Here is a 17,641-nt window from a genome sequence, read left to right as displayed (position 1 = left end):
GTTACGCAATTTTCGTGTGTATTTTCCTGATTGCTGGTGAAGCTGACGGTTTTTTTCATGTATTTTTTTTTTTTTTTTTTTGCCATTCAGATTTCTCCTTCTGGGAATCTCCTGTTCGTAACCTTTGCCCAGTTTTCTTCTGTTTCTGGTAAAGTTGCGGAAAGTTCTCCGAGCGGTAGGCGTTCGTGCTTTCCTGGGGGTTGCAGTTTTCCTCACGCGATCGCGTGTCTTTTGGTAACGTTATTGGAACCTTCTATTCATGCAGTTACGAGCCCATGTTAGCGATTGATCCAGTCGGCGAGAATACAGGTTACCCATTCAGCAAATATTTACTGACTTCTAGGACTCCGGGGGATGTCCATTCGGCGAGGACACCTCTCAGTCCTGACCTTCCGTTTGCGTCACGGATGGTGGCTCTCGGCTTCGCTTTTAGCAGATTTTTGAAAGCGAGTGTGTTTTCTCGGAGTCAAGTAGACCCAAACATTTCCCAGACTTTGGCCACATAATCAGAAATTTCAAAAGAGCTCTGGAATTTATGGGCTTGGCTCCAGATGATCAGGCCACGTTGTCTCCTCCGTGGGCCTGCCCCACCTTCCCCGCAGCGCCGAGGCCCGATGGCGACTTCAGACAGCCCGGTGGGGCGAGCTCCAAGGGCGGGCAGCCTCGGAAACGAGACACATAATCCATCTGGTCAGAACCTGGGAGGCTCTTCTGAGAATCGTGTGGCCACCAGCTCTGCAGATCCTCAGAGGTGTGGGTGTTGCAGCCCCAGTGGGAGTCTGAGTGATAAAAGGCCCTTGAGCGAGGCCCCAGTGCCCCCGTTTCACCCTCCAGATGCAGTGTAGCCTGTGGAGGTGTCTCACACGAGCACTGTCTTGTCAGCCGTTGGCAGGCTCAAAACACGGGTCTCTCGAAACCTTAGTACACGAGTCCTTGCTTTGAGAAAGCGCCAGTAAAGCTCTCCCGTAAGTCTCTACAGCCCCCCCATGCACCAAAATAAACACGGCGTTCACGCTCCGCCTGCTGTCTCAGCTGGTGGTCAGCGTGGTCCCTGGAGGCAGGCCCGGGATCTGATGACCAGTGTCACCACCGACTAGCCTCGGGCCTGAGACAAGATCCTTAACCTGCCTGTGCCTCAGCTCGCTCATCGGCGGGACGTGGCTACTAAACGGGGCCTGATACAGGGCTGTCGGAGGGATTAAATTAGTCAGTGCACGTGTATCTTTAGAACATGTATATGCCCAGCGCGTAGCTATTGCTCAGTAAATGTTGCAAAGTTCCTGGTGCAAACTCTCCCGTTGGGTGAGGCGCCAGCACAGGGCCCACCGGCCTCCTAACGGGACTTCAGTGAGTCGTTGGGAGCATCTGCCCCTCCGTCATTGCAGGTGCCCTGTCCAGGGCTAGAGGACTAGCTTTCGCTGTCCACATAAAGCTTAAACTCCGGACAGGCTAGTTGCATCCTGTCCTTCACCGACTGGATGAAACCGCTCTTGCTGAACGTCCCCGTTGGCCATCCCTGGGGTCAGCAGCCGGATGCCGATGCCCTGGCCCAGGCGGCTCCAGGGGAGGCAGAGGGAGACCCAGCGGCAGACAGGCCCGGGCAGCACCGAGCCGGGTCTGCGAGTCCCTCGAATTTGGATCCCACGTTCTGTTCAGATCATAGTAATAAGGAGCCTCCCTGCCCGGCTGGTGTGGCTCAGTGGTTGAGCGTCGACCTAGGATCCAGGGCATCGGGGTTCGATTCCCGGTCAGGGCACAGGCCCGGGGTGCGGGCTCGGTCCCCAGTCGGGGGCGAGCAGGAGGCAGCCGATCCATGACTCTCTCATCCTGGATGTTTCTCTCTCTCCCTTTCTTTTCCTCTCTCTGAAATCAATAAAGACATATTTTTTAAAAAATAAACAAATAAGGAGCCGCCCTCTGACCTTTCTCTTTGAACCCAGCCTCTGACTGCCGAGTCGGGAAGGGAGAGAGAGGCCCTGCGTCGAAGGCAGTGATAGTCTCTAAACTTTAGTTCGCGCATTTTTTGGCGGTGGAACCTGCCAGCGTTTTGTTCCAGTCCCCTGCAAGGTTTCACAACAGTCTGAATTGGTCCCTGTGTTATGAAACAGGCCGTTTTTATACTTTAAACCTTGAAACGAAGCTGTAGCTGTTTACGAGCACTTTGGACAGTTTCCAAGGGCCAGGATAACATCTGTAGAAGATTCTCCCCCGGCCTTCGATGCCAGGCTCCCGAGTGGCTTCCCCATTCAGAGGCCCCGGCCTGTGCTTCAAGGGACTGCCTGGGTGTGGACGCTGGCTCTTGCCGGCCGGCTAACTCGCATCTTAGCTCTTTTCCGTCTTTGCCTCCAAGCTCTTGAGGATGTGACTTCAGAAAGCTCTCCCGCCCCGTCTTTTCTCGCAGCCTCCTTGGAGGCGGTCACCATAGAACCACCTTCTTCCCGGGGGCTTTGCTGGGGTGCGAGGGAAAGCCCCCCCCCCCGACACTGACCAGGTATCTTAGCAGCGGTGGGGACACAGGACAGCCGCCGAGTACCTGGCCGCGCTGTGGGCCCTGTGTCGCTGAATCCTCACATCAGCCCCCCGAGATAAGTGTCCCCATCTTACTGGTTCTTAAACGGTAACCTGCCCGAGGTCCGACCAGCGGTGAGGGACAGAGTCCGGACTCACACCCAGCTTTATCTTTCTCGGGCTTTTGCTCTCATTTTTAGATGAAACAAGCAGAGACACATAGAATCCATTTGTTTTCCGTTAGGAAATGCGTTCTGTTCTTTCTTTCTCTGTCTGGATAGATGCCTTTTTCTAGCCCCCTGGGGGCCATCACATGCCCAGTTCAGTGTGACTTTTGCTTGGTTCCCCCTTTTAGATCATAGTCTGTCTGTTCAGTCCCTCGGCTACCTGAGAAGTGTTTTTGCTGGTTGAATCCTGCGTTCAGTCCTCCTCGACTGTCTAGGAAATCTGTTCCTCGGTTAGTTAACTCTCCCCTGGGCTGAGATTTTCACCCTGGAACATGGTCAGGAGAGCCCAGACCTGGGGGCTAAAGCCGGGATGAAAGGAGAGGGGCCGGTTCACAAAGGCAAGAGCCGGCAGGGCCAGGGGGCGAGCGGGGTCTGAAAAATCAGGGAGCCGGTGAGGATGGCGGTCCCCAGAGCAGAGGTGGCCGCCGTCGTGGCTCTTCGTTGCTGTGGACAGCCGAGTCCGCCTGGACGCTTGCGGCCTGAGGGGCTCAGGGACCCGCCGTGGGACCCACTGGAGCTGCGCTATCTCCCCTCGGCATCTCCCACCAGCCACCACCTTGTCTTTTATGAAATTGCTCAAGAGACGCTTCCTACCGGCCTGTGCCTGTCCGCTCTCTAAGCGGTCTGGGGGGTTAATCGCGAATGAATTGAGTCAGAACTATCCTCTAAAGGTCTGAAGCAGCTTGTAAGTTAAACTGTAACTCGCAGCAGCGAGGACACCAAAGGGGAAACGTTTATGGGAAGCAAAACACAGCCCTGGCTGGGCTTCTGCCGACGGGGGACGGCTCTAATTTGGAACAGAGAGCTTTCCGTGTTGACGACTCGCCCTGGCAGATGAATCAGAATTCTTAGAACCAGAGGAGACCCTGCAGCCCTTCTGATGCAACACCCTCTCGCTTTATAGGTCAGAAAATTGGAAGTAAAAACACACACCGGGTGATGAGCTTAACGTTACTCGGCTAGTCGGTGGCCGGGGGAGCTTATGGGTTGTCATCGAACGCTCCCTGCCACTCACCCAACACTTTGCCCTTCGTTTCCGAGCGCAGCGGGGAAGGGAACCTAGGCCTTTCCTTCCCGCCTTCCTTCCGGAGATGATGCCCAGCGTTCGTTTAGTGCTGCCAGCTGCCCCTTCCACCGCCACTGTGGGTGGAAACGTGCTGAATTGGCCCCATGCGTCAGGTGCTATGGCCCAGCGCCTTGCGTAATTAAATATTTAATCTCCCCCGTACCCCCAGAGTTAGGTGCTGCGACTGTCTCTGTTTACAGGGAGACGGTGGAGGCTGAGGCTGATTGAGCAACTTGCTAGACCACAGCCACTGATGGCAGAGCCAGATTTCAGGCCCAGGCCCTTTGATTCTGGAGTCCATGCTTGTAACTACTAGCTGTCCTTCCGGCATTTCCCCCCCCCCCCTTTCGTTGGATGACTTAAAACAGAACTGTTTTCTCCGAATGCAGAAGTTGAAACTTGTTGAAGAAATTCAACCAGAGTATTTCTTGAAGAAAAACAAACCATTTCCTGATTTCTTCATTTGTTAACCCTGTGACATCATTAGGGCTGGCACTGGCAGCTCCCTCGCCTACACACACGAGAGAAATGGAGACGGTGGTTCTGTAGGAAACTCCGAGGCTGTGGCATGTGGATTAAAATAGCAGTGCGATAGCATAGCATATGGACTCGGGAGTTAGCAGGGCTTCAGAGTCTCCTCCGCCCTCCATGAGCTTTGCGTTCAAGAACTTAAGCTTTCGCCCAGCCGGGCAGGGCTCAGCGATTGAACATTGATCTCTGATCCAGGAGATCGAGGTTTGATTCCCAGTTGGGCACATGCCCGGGTTGCAGGCTCGATCCCCAGTAGGGGGCGTGCAGGAGGCAGCCGATCAATGACTCGTCATTGGTGTTTCTATCTCTCTCTCCCTTCCTCTCTCTGAAATCAATAAAGATACATTAAAAAAAAACAAAAAAAACTTAAGCTTTCTAAGCCTCGGTTTCATCAGTCCTGGGTGGACAATGTCCAGCCCACAGGCCATATACGGCCCCGGGAAATCATTTGGTCTGGCCCTGCCGAGGCCTCACCAAAGAGAAGCAGTTCCAGCCATCACCTTAGGGGTGAGTTAATTAAATGTTTGACGAAATATAGCAGGCTAATTTTTAAGTTGATAATTTTATATGGCCTGAGGATGATGTAATGAATATCCAAATGGCCCTTAGCAGAAAAAAGCTTCCCCACCCCTGCTAGGCCGTTGGTACAGAGGTCAGGAGGGGTATGTGTCAGTATGATCTCTTACCCTTGGCCTCACCGTGGTTAGGGACACCCTCAGTGAAATTCCCAACAGTTGCTTTGGTCATACATACATTATGTTCATGTTCTAACACTTCTTTATAATGACTGTTTGGGGGAAGGAATAATTTTTAATTTGTAATTTTCAGAAGCTAACCCAGTAGGCTATAAACTACATCATTGCTTTTTAAAGAATTATAACAGTGGTCCAACCTCATAAGAGCTCAACCAGTCCAGTAATTAACGAAGTACAAAGCCGGAGTCCCCAGGAACGAGAGGTAGGTTAGTGCCGAGAAAGGCCTGTGGTGTGCGTGGTCTGTTGCACACATGCCTTGATTGTAAAAACAGCCATCTTTACTTTGGCTTGTGAAAGCCTCGTGTTTTGACAGGGTGCAAAATGTTCCCCGACCAGAATGACTGTGTCAGAAGGGTCCTGTCAGAATGTCCGGCTTGGGAATACAGTTATGAAAAAACATGCCCAGGGGACACAAACACTGGATGGAAACAGCGGTTGTGTTCGGATGGTAGGATTATTGTGATCCCGCCTCCCCCTCCGATGTTCCTGAATTGCCTATAATGTGGTTCTGTTTCTTCTGTAATAGAAGCCTAATCTGACATTTATTGAACATGATCTGTGTGCCAGACACTGTGCCTGATGCGGGAGATAGGACAGTGACTCAGACAGGCACGGTGGCTGCTGGGTGGAACTTCATTCCAGAGGAAGAGGCAGATGAATTTGCGAGTCATTGTGAGGCCGCCTGATAAGCCCAGGTCGAGATCACCGGAGTGGTGCCTAACCGAGACTGGGGATGGGGAGCACCCGGGAGGGCTTCCTGGAGGAAGAGGTGTCTGAGCTGGGACCCGAGGGCTAAATAACTAACCGACGGTTGGAGTGGGGAGTGTTCCAAGCAAAAGCAACAACGTCGGGCAAAGCCAGGAGGCAGAGAAAAGCGTGTCCTGTTTGAGGAACTGGAAGTTTGGTGAGACGGGGACACAGATTGAGTGTGAGGCGGGGGTGGTGACAGATGAGGCCGAGGGCGAAGCAGGCACCAGATCACAAAGGACTTTTCTTCCTTTTTAAGGAATTTAGGTTTTTGTCCTGAGGGCAGTGGAACGCTGCTGGGAAAATATTTATTTGCTGGGTCCCTTTTTCTTCCAAATTGATTTTTATATAAAAGTAATACATTTGCTGCAAAAACTCGTAATTTAGAAGCACATAAAAGAAAAGCAAGTCTCCCCTTCTCACTTTTGCACCTTTGCCCAGTCTAATCCCCAGAGGTACCCACTGCTGAGTGTATCTTTTGCACCCTCAGAAGTTTTCCACGCATGTATATATGTGCCAGCGCACACGGGACCGGTCTCCGTGCATGGATGTGCCAGCGCACACGCGGGACCTGTCTCCGTGCATGGATGTGCCAGCGCACACGGCACCGGTCCTCCGTGCATGGGTGTGCCAGCGCGCACGGGACCGGTCTCCGTGCATGGATGTGCCAGCGCACACGGCACCGGTCTCCGTGCATGGATGTGCCAGCGCACACGGCACCGGTCTCCGTGCATGGATGTGCCAGCGCACACGGCACCGGTCCTCCGTGCATGGATGTGCCAGCGCGCACGGGACCGGTCTCCGTGCATGGATGTGCCAGCGCACACGGCACCGGTCTCCGTGCATGGATGTGCCAGCGCACACGCGGGACCGGTCTCCGTGCATGGATGTGCCAGCGCACACACGGCACCGGTCTCCGTGCATGGATGTGCCAGCGCGCACGGGACCGGTCTCCGTGCATGGGTGTGCCAGCGCGCACGGCACCGGTCTCCGTGCATGGATGTGCCAGCGCGCACGGCACCGGTCTCCGTGCATGGATGTGCCAGCGCGCACGGGACGGGTCTCCGTGCATGGATGTGCCAGCGCGCACGGCACCGGTCTCCGTGCATGGATGTGCCAGCGCGCACGGGACGGGTCTCCGTGCATGGATGTGCCAGCGCGCACGGGACCGGTCTCCGTGCATGGATGTGCCAGCGCGCACGGCACCGGTCTCCGTGCATGGATGTGCCAGCGCGCACGGGACGGGTCTCCGTGCATGGATGTGCCAGCGCACACGCGGGACCGGTCTCCGTGCATGGATGTGCCAGCGCGCACGGCACCGGTCTCCGTGCATGGATGTGCCAGCGCGCACGGCACCGGTCTCCGTGCATGGATGTGCCAGCGCGCACGGGACCGGTCTCCGTGCATGGGTGTGCCAGCGCGCACGGGGTCGGCCTTCCGCGCCCCTTTCCGGGCCTCCCCGGCCCACACTGGGAGGGAGCAGCGGCGCCCCGCGGGAGTCTGGTCTGAACAGGTGAGGAGCCGCCCGCCGGGCCCGTGGCGCCGTCGCGTGGCCCGTGGCGCGCTGCCTCTGCCAGCAGCCGCTTGCTTCTCTGACGGCCGCACGCGTGTGCGTGTGGTTCGGGAGGAAGGGCAGCGGGAGGCGCGGGGAGGTGATCCCCGACTCTGCGCGTCGCCCGGCCAGGCCCCGCGGGCGCCCGTGCTGTGGGGCGCGCCTCCTTTCTGGATGTTTCGCGTGGGTGTCAGCGAACACGAACGTGGAACCCGCTTTCCCCGCCTTCACCCCGGCGGCAGGAACCACGCGCGCTCCTGTACCGCGTGTTTCACCTCGTACCTCGGGAAACCTTCCCGTCTCCACTCACCAGGAACAGGCTCATTCTCGTGTTTGTTTTGCGTGCGCAGCATCCTGCGGCGTGGGGTTATCCTAACTTACTCACCTGGTCCCTGCTTGATGTGCGGTCCCTTACGTTCTCCCGGAACACAGAGACTGTTGCAGCGCACAGCTCCCTCCACCCGCGGGGTTGCACGCGTGCGGGTCTCGCTGGAGGGGAGCTGCTGGGTCGCTGGGCGCGTGTGCACCTGTAGTGTCCGTGGTGCCGCCTGGGTCACTGGGCGCGTGTGCACCTGTAGTTCCCGTGGTGCCGCCTGGGTCACTGGGCGCGTGTGCACCTGTAGTTCCCGTGGTGCCGCCTGGGCCACTGGGCGCGTGTGCACCTGTAGTGTCCGTGGTGCCGCCTGGGTCACTGGGCGCGTGTGCACCTGTAGTGTCCGTGGTGCCGCCTGGGTCACTGGGCGCGTGTGCACCTGTAGTTCCCGTGGTGCCGCCTGGGCCACTGGGCGCGTGTGCACCTGTAGTGTCCGTGGTGCCGCCTGGGCCACTGGGCGCGTGTGCACCTGTAGTGTCCATGGTGCCGCCTGGGTCACTGGGCGCGTGTGCACCTGTAGTGTCCATGGTGCCGCCTGGGCCACTGGGCGCGTGTGCACCGGTAGTTTCCGTGGTGCCGCCTGGGCCACTGGGCGCGTGTGCACCGGTAGTGTCCGTGGTGCCGCCTGGGCCACTGGGCGCGTGTGCACCGGTAGTGTCCGTGGTGCCGCCTGGGCCACTGGGCGCGTGTGCACCGGTAGTTTCCGTGGTGCCGCCTGGGCCACTGGGCGCGTGTGCACCGGTAGTTTCCGTGGTGCCGCCTGGGCCACTGGGCGCGTGTGCACCGGTAGTTTCCGTGGTGCCGCCTGGGCCACTGGGCGCGTGTGCACCGGTAGTGTCCGTGGTGCCGCCTGGGCCACTGGGCGCGTGTGCACCGGTAGTTTCCGTGGTGCCGCCTGGGCCACTGGGCGCGTGTGCACCGGTAGTTTCCGTGGTGCCGCCTGGGCCACTGGGCGCGTGTGCACCTGTAGTGTCCGTGGTGCCGCCTGGGCCACTGGGCGCGTGTGCACCTGTAGTGTCCGTGGTGCCGCCTGGGCCACTGGGCGCGTGTGCACCTGTAGTTCCCGTGGTGCCGCCTGGGTCACTGGGCGCGTGTGCACCGGTAGTTTGCACAGTGCCGCTTCGTCTTCCACAGGCGTCGTACAATTCACGCCCGCCCCGTGTGCAGGGCTTGCCCACTTCCTCCCCAGCTTGGTGCTTTATCAGACTGATCTTCGTAAGTCTTACGCATAAAAAGTCAGGTTTCTGTGTAGTTTTCAGTCCCACTCTATTACCCTGGGTGAGGTGCTTTTCCCCTGTATGTTTGTGAATCGTTCAGGTTGCCTTTACTCTGAACAGTTTGTTCGTGTCTTCTGCCCTTGATCATTTTAGGCAGCTGATCTTTTTCTTACTGATTTTTTAGGAGTTGTTTGTATTAGAGAAAGTAAATGTTTTTCTGTGATGTGAGTTGGGAATATTTTCCCATTTTGCCATTTCTCTTTTGACTTTATCCATGATGAGTTTTTTTCCACGCAGACATCATTTTTTAACAGAGTTTTTTTTTTTTTGGTCATGCTAAAAATTCTTCTCTTTATTTCTTGTAGCACTTTGTGCCTTTACATGTAAAATATTTGATCCATCAGGAGTTTATGTCAATGTAAGATGTGTAGCGTGGATCTGACTTTGTTTTGTTTGCTGGCAGTTATCTCAACCCTGTTTATTTAATAATCATCTTTCCCCCGCTAATTTAAACTGCTTCTGTCATAAACTAAGTTCGCACATACGTTCGGTTACGTTAGAGTCTCTCACCTCTTTTGCTGATTCATGTGCCTGTTCATACGAGAGAACCACAGTGTTTCAGCTGATTATTACAGCTTTATGTTACATTCCAAAATTCTGGTCGGCTTAATTCGTTCCCATAGTTCTTTTCAGTGACTTTTCAGGCTATTCTTGCATGTTTGTTTTTCCAGATGAACTTTAAAATCAGCTTGTTAAGATCTTTTTTTTTTTTTTAATCCTATCGTTAATGGGTTTTGGGCAGCTGAGTGATGCGATCAGATTTGTGTTTTAGGAAAATTATTCTGACTGCAGCGTGGAAACTAGGTTGGAGGAGTCAAGGTCAGAGACAAAAAGACCCGTGACAAAGCTGCGGCAGTGATCCTGGCAGAGTGGGGAGACGGGGAATTGAGGGTACAGTGGGCTTGAGAGGTGTTTAGAGGGTCAGAGCGGCCAGACTTGGGGATGCCTGGCATGCAGGGGGCAGGAAGCACTCAGGGAAGACCCCACGCTTCCTGGGTTGGGCACTGGGGTGAAGTCATTCCCAGAGATTTAGGACACACGAGATAGGGCTGGTTTGGGAGGAAGATGACAAATTCACTGCTAAACATGTTGAGTCTGAAGTGCCTGCAGGCAGTTCCTAGAAGAGGCGTGCAGCGGGCTGTGGAATACACAAGTCTGAGGCTTTGGAGAGAGATCGGGGCTGCAGATAGAGGGGTGACGGAGCCCTGAGGAGTCCCAGTGCTTTAAGTATGGTTGGGACGTTCAGGGGCCTGCAAAGAAACAGCCCGCGAGACGGGGGAGCACCCGGGCAGCAGGGAGTCACAGCTGAGAGGACATTGGCAGAAGAGGGTGACTTGTCGACGAGTTCAGATGCTCCTGAGAGGCCAAGTAACTGAGCAGCCGAAAAAGCCCAGCTCGATTCAGTGGCAGGGAGAAGCCTTGGTCACCTTGGGGATTGGAGTTTCACTGGCGTGGAGGGGTACGGGGCTGGGGCGAGTGGGAGCTGGGCTGGGAGGAGGCGGGGGCGTCAAGGTGTATTTCAGACCCCCCGTGGGACAGGCTTGGCTGTGGTTAAACGGAGAGGGCAAGAGTTTGTGACCCTGGTCTCTGAGGACCAGGCAACACTGAGATGGACTTAGGGCTTAGAGACACCGGCCCACGCGAACTGCCAAGAAGAGAGTAAGCCAGGTATCGTGTTGCTGTGTGTGATCTGACAGTTCTGACTTTTAATTTTTCTGAGTTTTCTAATATTTCTGTTTAGCTGTTTTTGTATTTTGAGAATTCAGAGAAAGAACTATTAGAAATTAGAGCCAGTTTTAGAAATTTAAGGGAGATTAAGTTAAAAAGGAAGGCTCAGAGCAGCGCACTGGTGTGCCGCCCTGTGTGGGAAACAGGAGGAGCAGCACACGCTCATCTTTGCTGTGCCTGCGTGACTCCTGTTTGGAAGGAGTCACAGAAAACTCATAATCTGGGTACCCGCTGGGAGGCGGAGACTAGACAGAAGGGGGACAGGAGCTGGAGGCTGCCTCTTCTCTGTCTATCTTTATATTTTTTACTCAGGAATGGAAATATATTACTTTTTAAAATAATTTGATCTAAGCTGGTTGGTTATCTTTGAAAGCAGTGGTTTCAACAGACCCTGAGTTTCCTTAGTGCCCGATGGCTCCGAGTGTCTGATTTCTCGGTTCCTCTGCATCTGTGAGCCCCTGTGACGTACACTCTGGCTGCATGACTGTGAGGTGTGAGCTTTGCCTTTTCCCTGCTCTTCCCCACTGGGGACTGGCAGCCCCGGGGAAGAGGACAGTCCTGGATCTGGGGCCTGCCCTGGCATGTCCTGGCCCCGTGAATCACAGCCTGGCCGGTGAGTGAGCCGTTAAGGGTTCTGTACCCAGTTTCACCGTGGGGGCATGGGGGGTCCCCCACACCAACAGGCAGTTGTCCAGTCCAACTCAGGTCTGACACTGTCTACCGGGAGACAGCATCAGGCTCCACAGATGAAGGGCTGAGGCCCACGCATACTTCAGATGCCAGTGGAAAGTGCATGTCCCCAGGTTATCCACAGCTTCTGTCCAACTTGGCTGCAATTGGAGATTCCCATGACCCCTCCCTTGATTCAGTTAATTTGCTGTAACAGTTCTCAGAACTCAGGGAATCACTGTGTTTGCCAGCATGTTATAAAAAGGTATAATAAACGGTACAGATGGACAGGCAGTTGGAGACATGCCTGTGTGTGGCGGGGGGGGAGGGACAAGGAGCGGCCATGCCCTCTCCAGGAGCTCCACTCTCCCCAAATCTCTACATGTTGAACCCCGTCCATGCTTTTGGGGTTTCCTGGAGGCTGCATTACATAGTCACCTTGATCAAGTCATAACCCATCCGGAGGAGGGGCCTGGCTCAGGATAACAGCTCTCACCAGCTCCTGTCTGCGGGCAGAGGTGGGCACTTGCAGATAAAAAGAAAAGGCTTCCTCCTCGTGGGCCCTGCCAGCCTCGCCTAGGAGTCTCCAAACACGCAGCCAGACTCGTCTGCAGCTTTAACTCGGGCTGAAGGGAGAACCCGGTCCCGTGGGCCTGTCTCCCACTTCCAGTGGCTTTTGCCCCCCCACGGGAAAAAGGGGTCTCACAATGATGAATTTTTAGAAACCTCTCCTCTGGGTGGATTCCCCCAAGGACGCTTCAGACCAGCCTGAGGGAAAAACCAGAAGCGAGGCCGAGTGACGGGGAGTGGCCTGCCTGGGAAAGCTGTGGTTCCCATCTCGTGCGGGCCGCGGTGAGGGTGCTGCGCAGCCGCTCGCCGGCCGGGGGGCCTTAGCCCCTGTGGCTGGGTCCACACGGAACAGGACGCCCTGCTGTCTCTCCATAAGCAGTAGCCAGATGAAAAAGTACCCTAGGCTCTTTTAAATCAAAAACAGGATGTACTTTTTTGTTTTTCACTGAATATGCTTTATTTAGAATGGACATGTGCTATTATATCGAACTAAATATTTCAGATTATTGTATTCCCTCTGGAATATTTTCTTATGATGGTTCCCTAGTTCCTTTGTGAAATTAGGTACTTGTTTGTCTCGTAAAAGTCATACGGACAAAAACATTTTCATCATAATTTTTGCTGGCTGTGTGGTAGAGAACTGAGCCTTCTTGTCTATAGAAGTTACGGGGTTAAAGCCAAAAAAAAAAAGCACCCTTAATTTATTTTTTAGATTAAATGTTTTGTTTGGAAATGGAAAGTATACCCAAAAGGAGAGACTAGGATAGCGGACCCCCTTGTAGTTACCACCAGTCTCGGTCACGTTTCCGTTCATTGAGCTGCGGGTGACAGGCGGCACGGGGCCGGTTTAAGGTGCGCAGCATAATCACCGGCCTCGCGCACGTCAGCTAACCCGCCTGTATCCGTGGCGGGCTGGTTTCAGGACCCGCCTCAGGCTCCAGGATCCGCGGGTGCTCCAGTCCCTGTGTAAACGGCGTGGATCAGCGCACGCAGTCAGCCTCTGCCCACAGACGCCTCGCTGTGGGCCAGAAACAGCACAGGCATTTACGGGGACACCTGTGTGTAAGGGACCCGCGCGTTCAGGCCCGTGATGCCCGGTGCCAGCTGTGCTGCAGAAGGGTCACCACAGTGTAGCTAACGTCCGTGCACCTCACACAGGTACAGGCTTTGCTCCTTTTGATGAGAACTTCAAGGATCTGCTCTTCTAGCCACTTTCAAACACACAGTACAGTGTTGTCACCATCCCCAGAACTTACTTATCTTAAAACTGGAACTTTGTACCTCTTGACCACTTTCACCTGTCCCTCCCCCAATAATTTTCAACATTTTGTGATTTTGTTTCACCTATCCCCCCCCTTTTTTAAATTCCAACCTACAGGTCTCGTCAACCCAGCGAAGGGCCTTACCGAGGTCAGCACAGTGCTGTGCCGTGTGACTCGGGGCAGCAAGACCGGAGGGGGCAGAGGGGTCGTCAGTCCAGCCAGTGGCTCTTTCTTGTGTCCGTTTCCCACGGCAGGAAGAGGCAGGTGTTGGGTTGAAACTAGGGGTCAGGCGCTTTGGCTCCTTTCCTACGTGACCTGAAGTACCTACTTGACCTTCCTGCCCTCGGAGGACACCTTTGGCCTTACTCTCGGCCAGCTGCTTTCCTGTGTGACCTGCCTCTAGGCCAGGCGCCTCTCCCGTCACTGCTGAAGTCTTAGCACAAAAAGACAGTTCTTCCCCTTTGCAGTTTCTTTCCATTCTCTGTCATCACCGTAAGAAGCAAACGCGCTTCTCCTGGGGGAAATAAACGGACAGACCCGGCTCGCCCTCAACCATTTCTCTGGTCTTGACTTATTAGTAAAGTTAAAAGGGGAACTGCAGTCAATGGAAGGCCTTTCTCTCCACGGAACAGGCAGGTGGGGGTGGAAGGCAGGCAGTTTGACTTCTCCCTGCATGGGGGCTTGTGTGGCATTTTCTGGAAAGCCAGTAATAGGCTTTTAAAAAAAATTTATTTTAGAAAGCGAGGGGGGAAGGGAGAGAGAAACATCGACTCATTGTTCCCCTGGCTCATGTGCTCGGGTGATTCTTGCATGTACTCTGACCGGGGATCGAACCTGCGACCTTGGCGTATCGGGACGGCGCTCTAACCCACTGAGCCTCCCGGCCAGGGCAGCAGTCATGGGCTTCCAGGGGCTTGGGGTCTGCATTCACCCCTGCCGCCCCAAACCCATCCCTGAGGATTTGAGCTGAAGTTCTTCATTTTATTATGGAAAATGTTAGCTCCCCACCCGTTTCAGTAGTTATCAGCGTTTTTCATTTAAACCTTTTGATCATGCGCCCTAATGGTACGAAGCAGTTTGCATGCCCAGTCTGGGTATGTTTGTTTATAAATTACATAGGTGGACCACTCTGCTAGTACGCCGTGTGCACAGAAGGTAGAAAGCTAAGTGGAAACAGCTTCTTATGTCTTCTCTCCGCCCTACTCACGTCCTGTACGCCCCCCTGGGGGGGGGGCACAGGCACTGTTTGCAGCCCCGGGACTTAGAAACATAATAAATGTATTGGAACCTGCTGTCACGGGCTCTGTGGGTGCTGAGTGAGACAGTGCTGGGGCAAGATGCTGGGTCTCCCTGCTGCAGCCCCGGGGCCAGCGGGATGTCGTAGGGACCTTTCCTGGGGAGACGCATTCGCGTGCCCTGCCTGGGACAGTGACTTTCTCATCTGCCTCTTCCTGAACAGGAGCCCCCGGCATGAACCCCAGACCCTGCAGCCTGAGTCTGTTTTGTTGCTGTTTTTCTTATTTTGACAGATTATTTAGCCTGGACCTCTGAGATCATTTTGATTGCTTTGATTTTTTTGTGTGTGTTTGGGTCTTTGCTGCCTTAAAAAACCAAAACGTTTTATCTGTCATTTTTTTAGAGTAACCTTTCGGCTTAGTTTATCTTACTAACTTTACTTCCCTTTTACCTTTCAATTTAAAGTGAGGACCAGGAAGGGGCAACACAAGGGGCGTGGTGGCAGGTTGGGTCTCAGGTCGGAAGATTGGCGCCAGCATCTCCTGTCTCTCTGCTCTGTAGCCCTTTTTGCCCCCACAGCAGGACTCATTGGTCCTTTGGAGAAGATTGGACCCCAGATTCAGTTGTTCAAAAAGGCATAGTCTCCATGCTTCAAAACAAAACAAAACTACTGGCCCTGGCCGAGTAGCTCAGTTGGTTAAAGCATCATCCCGATAGGCCGAGGTTCTGGGTTCGATCCCTGGTCAGGGCACATACAAGAATAAACCGATGATGCATCAGTAAGTGGAGCCACAAATCAGTGTTTCTCTCCCTCCCTCCCTCCCTCCTTTCCTCCCTCCCAAACTCACTCTCTGAAAAGCAATGGAAAAAATATCCTCGAGTGAAGATCAACAAAATAAAAACAGAAAACACAAAAACAACTACCCACCCAGGTGATTCAGGGGCTCTGAGGCTCCAGTTACCCGGCAAGACCGGACCAAGACTGGCCGGAAGATAGTGTAGTGCTGGCAGGCTGCCGGGAGAAAGGCCTTGCCCTCTTCCCAGAACTCAGGATCCTACAGGAGTTTCGTGAACTCAAGACCTCGCCCTCTGGTGTGTATAAATAAGCGCCAGCTCCAGCCCAGGTCAGACACTGCAGAGGGCAAAGGCAGACGGGGGACCTGCAGTCAGGGAGGGCTGACCCTGGAGATGTGTAAAGTATTTTCAATTTCTCTTTAAGGTGTTGTTGTTTTTTTTGATGGTGGTATAATAGAGTCTCTACCCAAGCTATGAAATCCTTTCATTCTCAATTTATAAGGTGGAATTAAACAGTCCATTTAACCCCGAGGCAGTGAGTTCATAGCCTCTTTGTTGTGGGCAGGTCTCCACGGCTCCCTCCCCTCATCATGAGAACCAGAGGAGGTCCTGGCTGTGGCTGGGACCATCTCCAACGGGGTTCCCTAGGGAGGCACAGTTGTCTCTTTGTTAGACTCGCCCTTCTTAGAGGAGAGGGCCTGTAATGTCTCACGTTAACACAGCCAGCACATAGGTGAGAAGCCCTGCAAGCTCCAGGAACCTGCCTTTCTTCCTACACCTTCTCTAGAGAAACGTATTTAGTACTAGGGTCTCGTCTTTCATGCGTTTACCAGGAACCAAAGGAGTAAAGAACTAACCACCATTATGGGCCAGCTAGAGAGCCTGGAGGGCAAAATAGTGAGTGTTAGTGTGACCTCAGGGCCCAGCATTCGCTCACCCTGCCTAGTGCCTTCCGACCTGCTCAGTTTCCAGCCAGCCCCCTGTGCCGCCTGCGCTGTCGGGGAGGGGGAAGCAGGTGTGGACTCGGGTACCTGCAGGAGCTGAGGGTTACCAAGGCGGAAGGAGCACCCCTACCCGAGACGGGGCAGTCTCACGGCAGAAGGAAAAGAGTATGAGACTTTTGTGTGGACAAGATGTACGTCATGTTTGCTCGGAGCCATTGGCTAAAGAAAGTCAGGAGGCCCTGCCAACGTTCTTTTCCGCCATTCTTCCCAGGCTGCAGCTTTCAGAGGTCATGTGCGTGGGCAGCAGATGGGAGCCTGACAGATCTCTGTCCCTTGGGGAGGCTTTGCAAGGCTCAGCATGCGGGGGAGGCCCCTAACATCGATGCTACTCTTCCCGTCCACAAAAGGACTCTGTAGGGTGGCCTCACCTTTAACAATGTGGGTCCCAGTGTCAACCACCTGGATGTCCACCCTTCTTCTAGTGTCCTGTGTATTGGTCAGCTCAGGCTGCCCTAACAATACCACAGGCTGGGGAACTTAAATGACAGAAACTTATTTTCTCAGTGTTGGAAGCTAGACGTCCAGAATCAGGGTGTCGGCAGAGTTGGTTTCTGGGCAGGGCTCTCTTCCTGACTTGCAAACGGCCACCTTCTTGCTGTGTCCTCCCACAGCCTTTCCCCTGGTGTCCCTTCCACTTAGTAACGGCACGGGTCCCGTGGGTTAGGATGCGTCCCTGTGGCCTCACTTAACCTCAGTCGCCTCCGTAGAAGCCCCATATCCAGATACATTGCCGGTTAGTGCCTCAGCCTGTGGGCTTTGAGGATGCCAGTCGGCCCGTAACTGTGACACCCCTGGGGTAAGCCTCCACGGTGCATGGTGCAGTGCTCTCCACAGGCCTGCAAGGGGATTGTCGGCATCGTCGTTGGCACTGTGCAGATGAGGAGGGCGAAGCGGCTCCTTAGTAAGCGGAGGACCCTGGGCTGGAGCTGTTTCTTTGATTCCAAATCACGTGTTCTTTGAACTGCATCACAGAAGGTTGGCCTCGTAAACACGGGAGATGAAACGCTGCACGCTTCCTGAATTAAGGGCCATAAGGGTTATGGAATACGGGGAACGTCGAAATGATAGTCACCCTTTTCCTCCGTTTTGTCAGTTGTTGCTCCGAAGAGTGAGTGGCAGTGTCATGGTCATGGGCCAACCTTTCTTCCCTTGTCTTTGCAGCCGTCGTTTCATCAAGCTGATAGCGTGCGGGGCACCCGCCACCACGGGCTGGTGGAGAGGCCGTCGAGGACCCGCTTTCACCCCCTTCACCGCAGGCCTGGAGACAAGCCTGGGCGGCAGATATCCTTTTATCGTCATGCGAGGAAAGTATACGTTTTGAAATGTTTGGAAGGTTTTCAG

The 17,641-nt window shown here is 54.3% G+C and overlaps 1 protein-coding gene across 2 annotated transcripts in view; it reads left to right on the top strand.

The window, feature by feature from the left end:
* CRTC3 (CREB regulated transcription coactivator 3) overlaps window positions 1–17,641 on the top strand; it is a 50,917-nt gene that overhangs the window by 16,042 nt on the left and 17,234 nt on the right. For both annotated transcript variants that reach the window (XM_081124373.1, XM_081124372.1), the window contains exon 3: window positions 17,462–17,581. In XM_081124373.1, the coding sequence (XP_080980499.1) occupies window positions 17,462–17,581 (120 nt within the window). The remainder of the gene's footprint in view (window positions 1–17,461; window positions 17,582–17,641) is intronic.

The sequence above is a fragment of the Miniopterus schreibersii genome (assembly GCF_964146895.1).
Source record: "Miniopterus schreibersii genome assembly, chromosome: 22".
Taxonomy (NCBI): Eukaryota; Metazoa; Chordata; class Mammalia; order Chiroptera; family Miniopteridae; genus Miniopterus; species Miniopterus schreibersii.
This window is presented reverse-complemented; position numbering and strand designations above follow the sequence as displayed.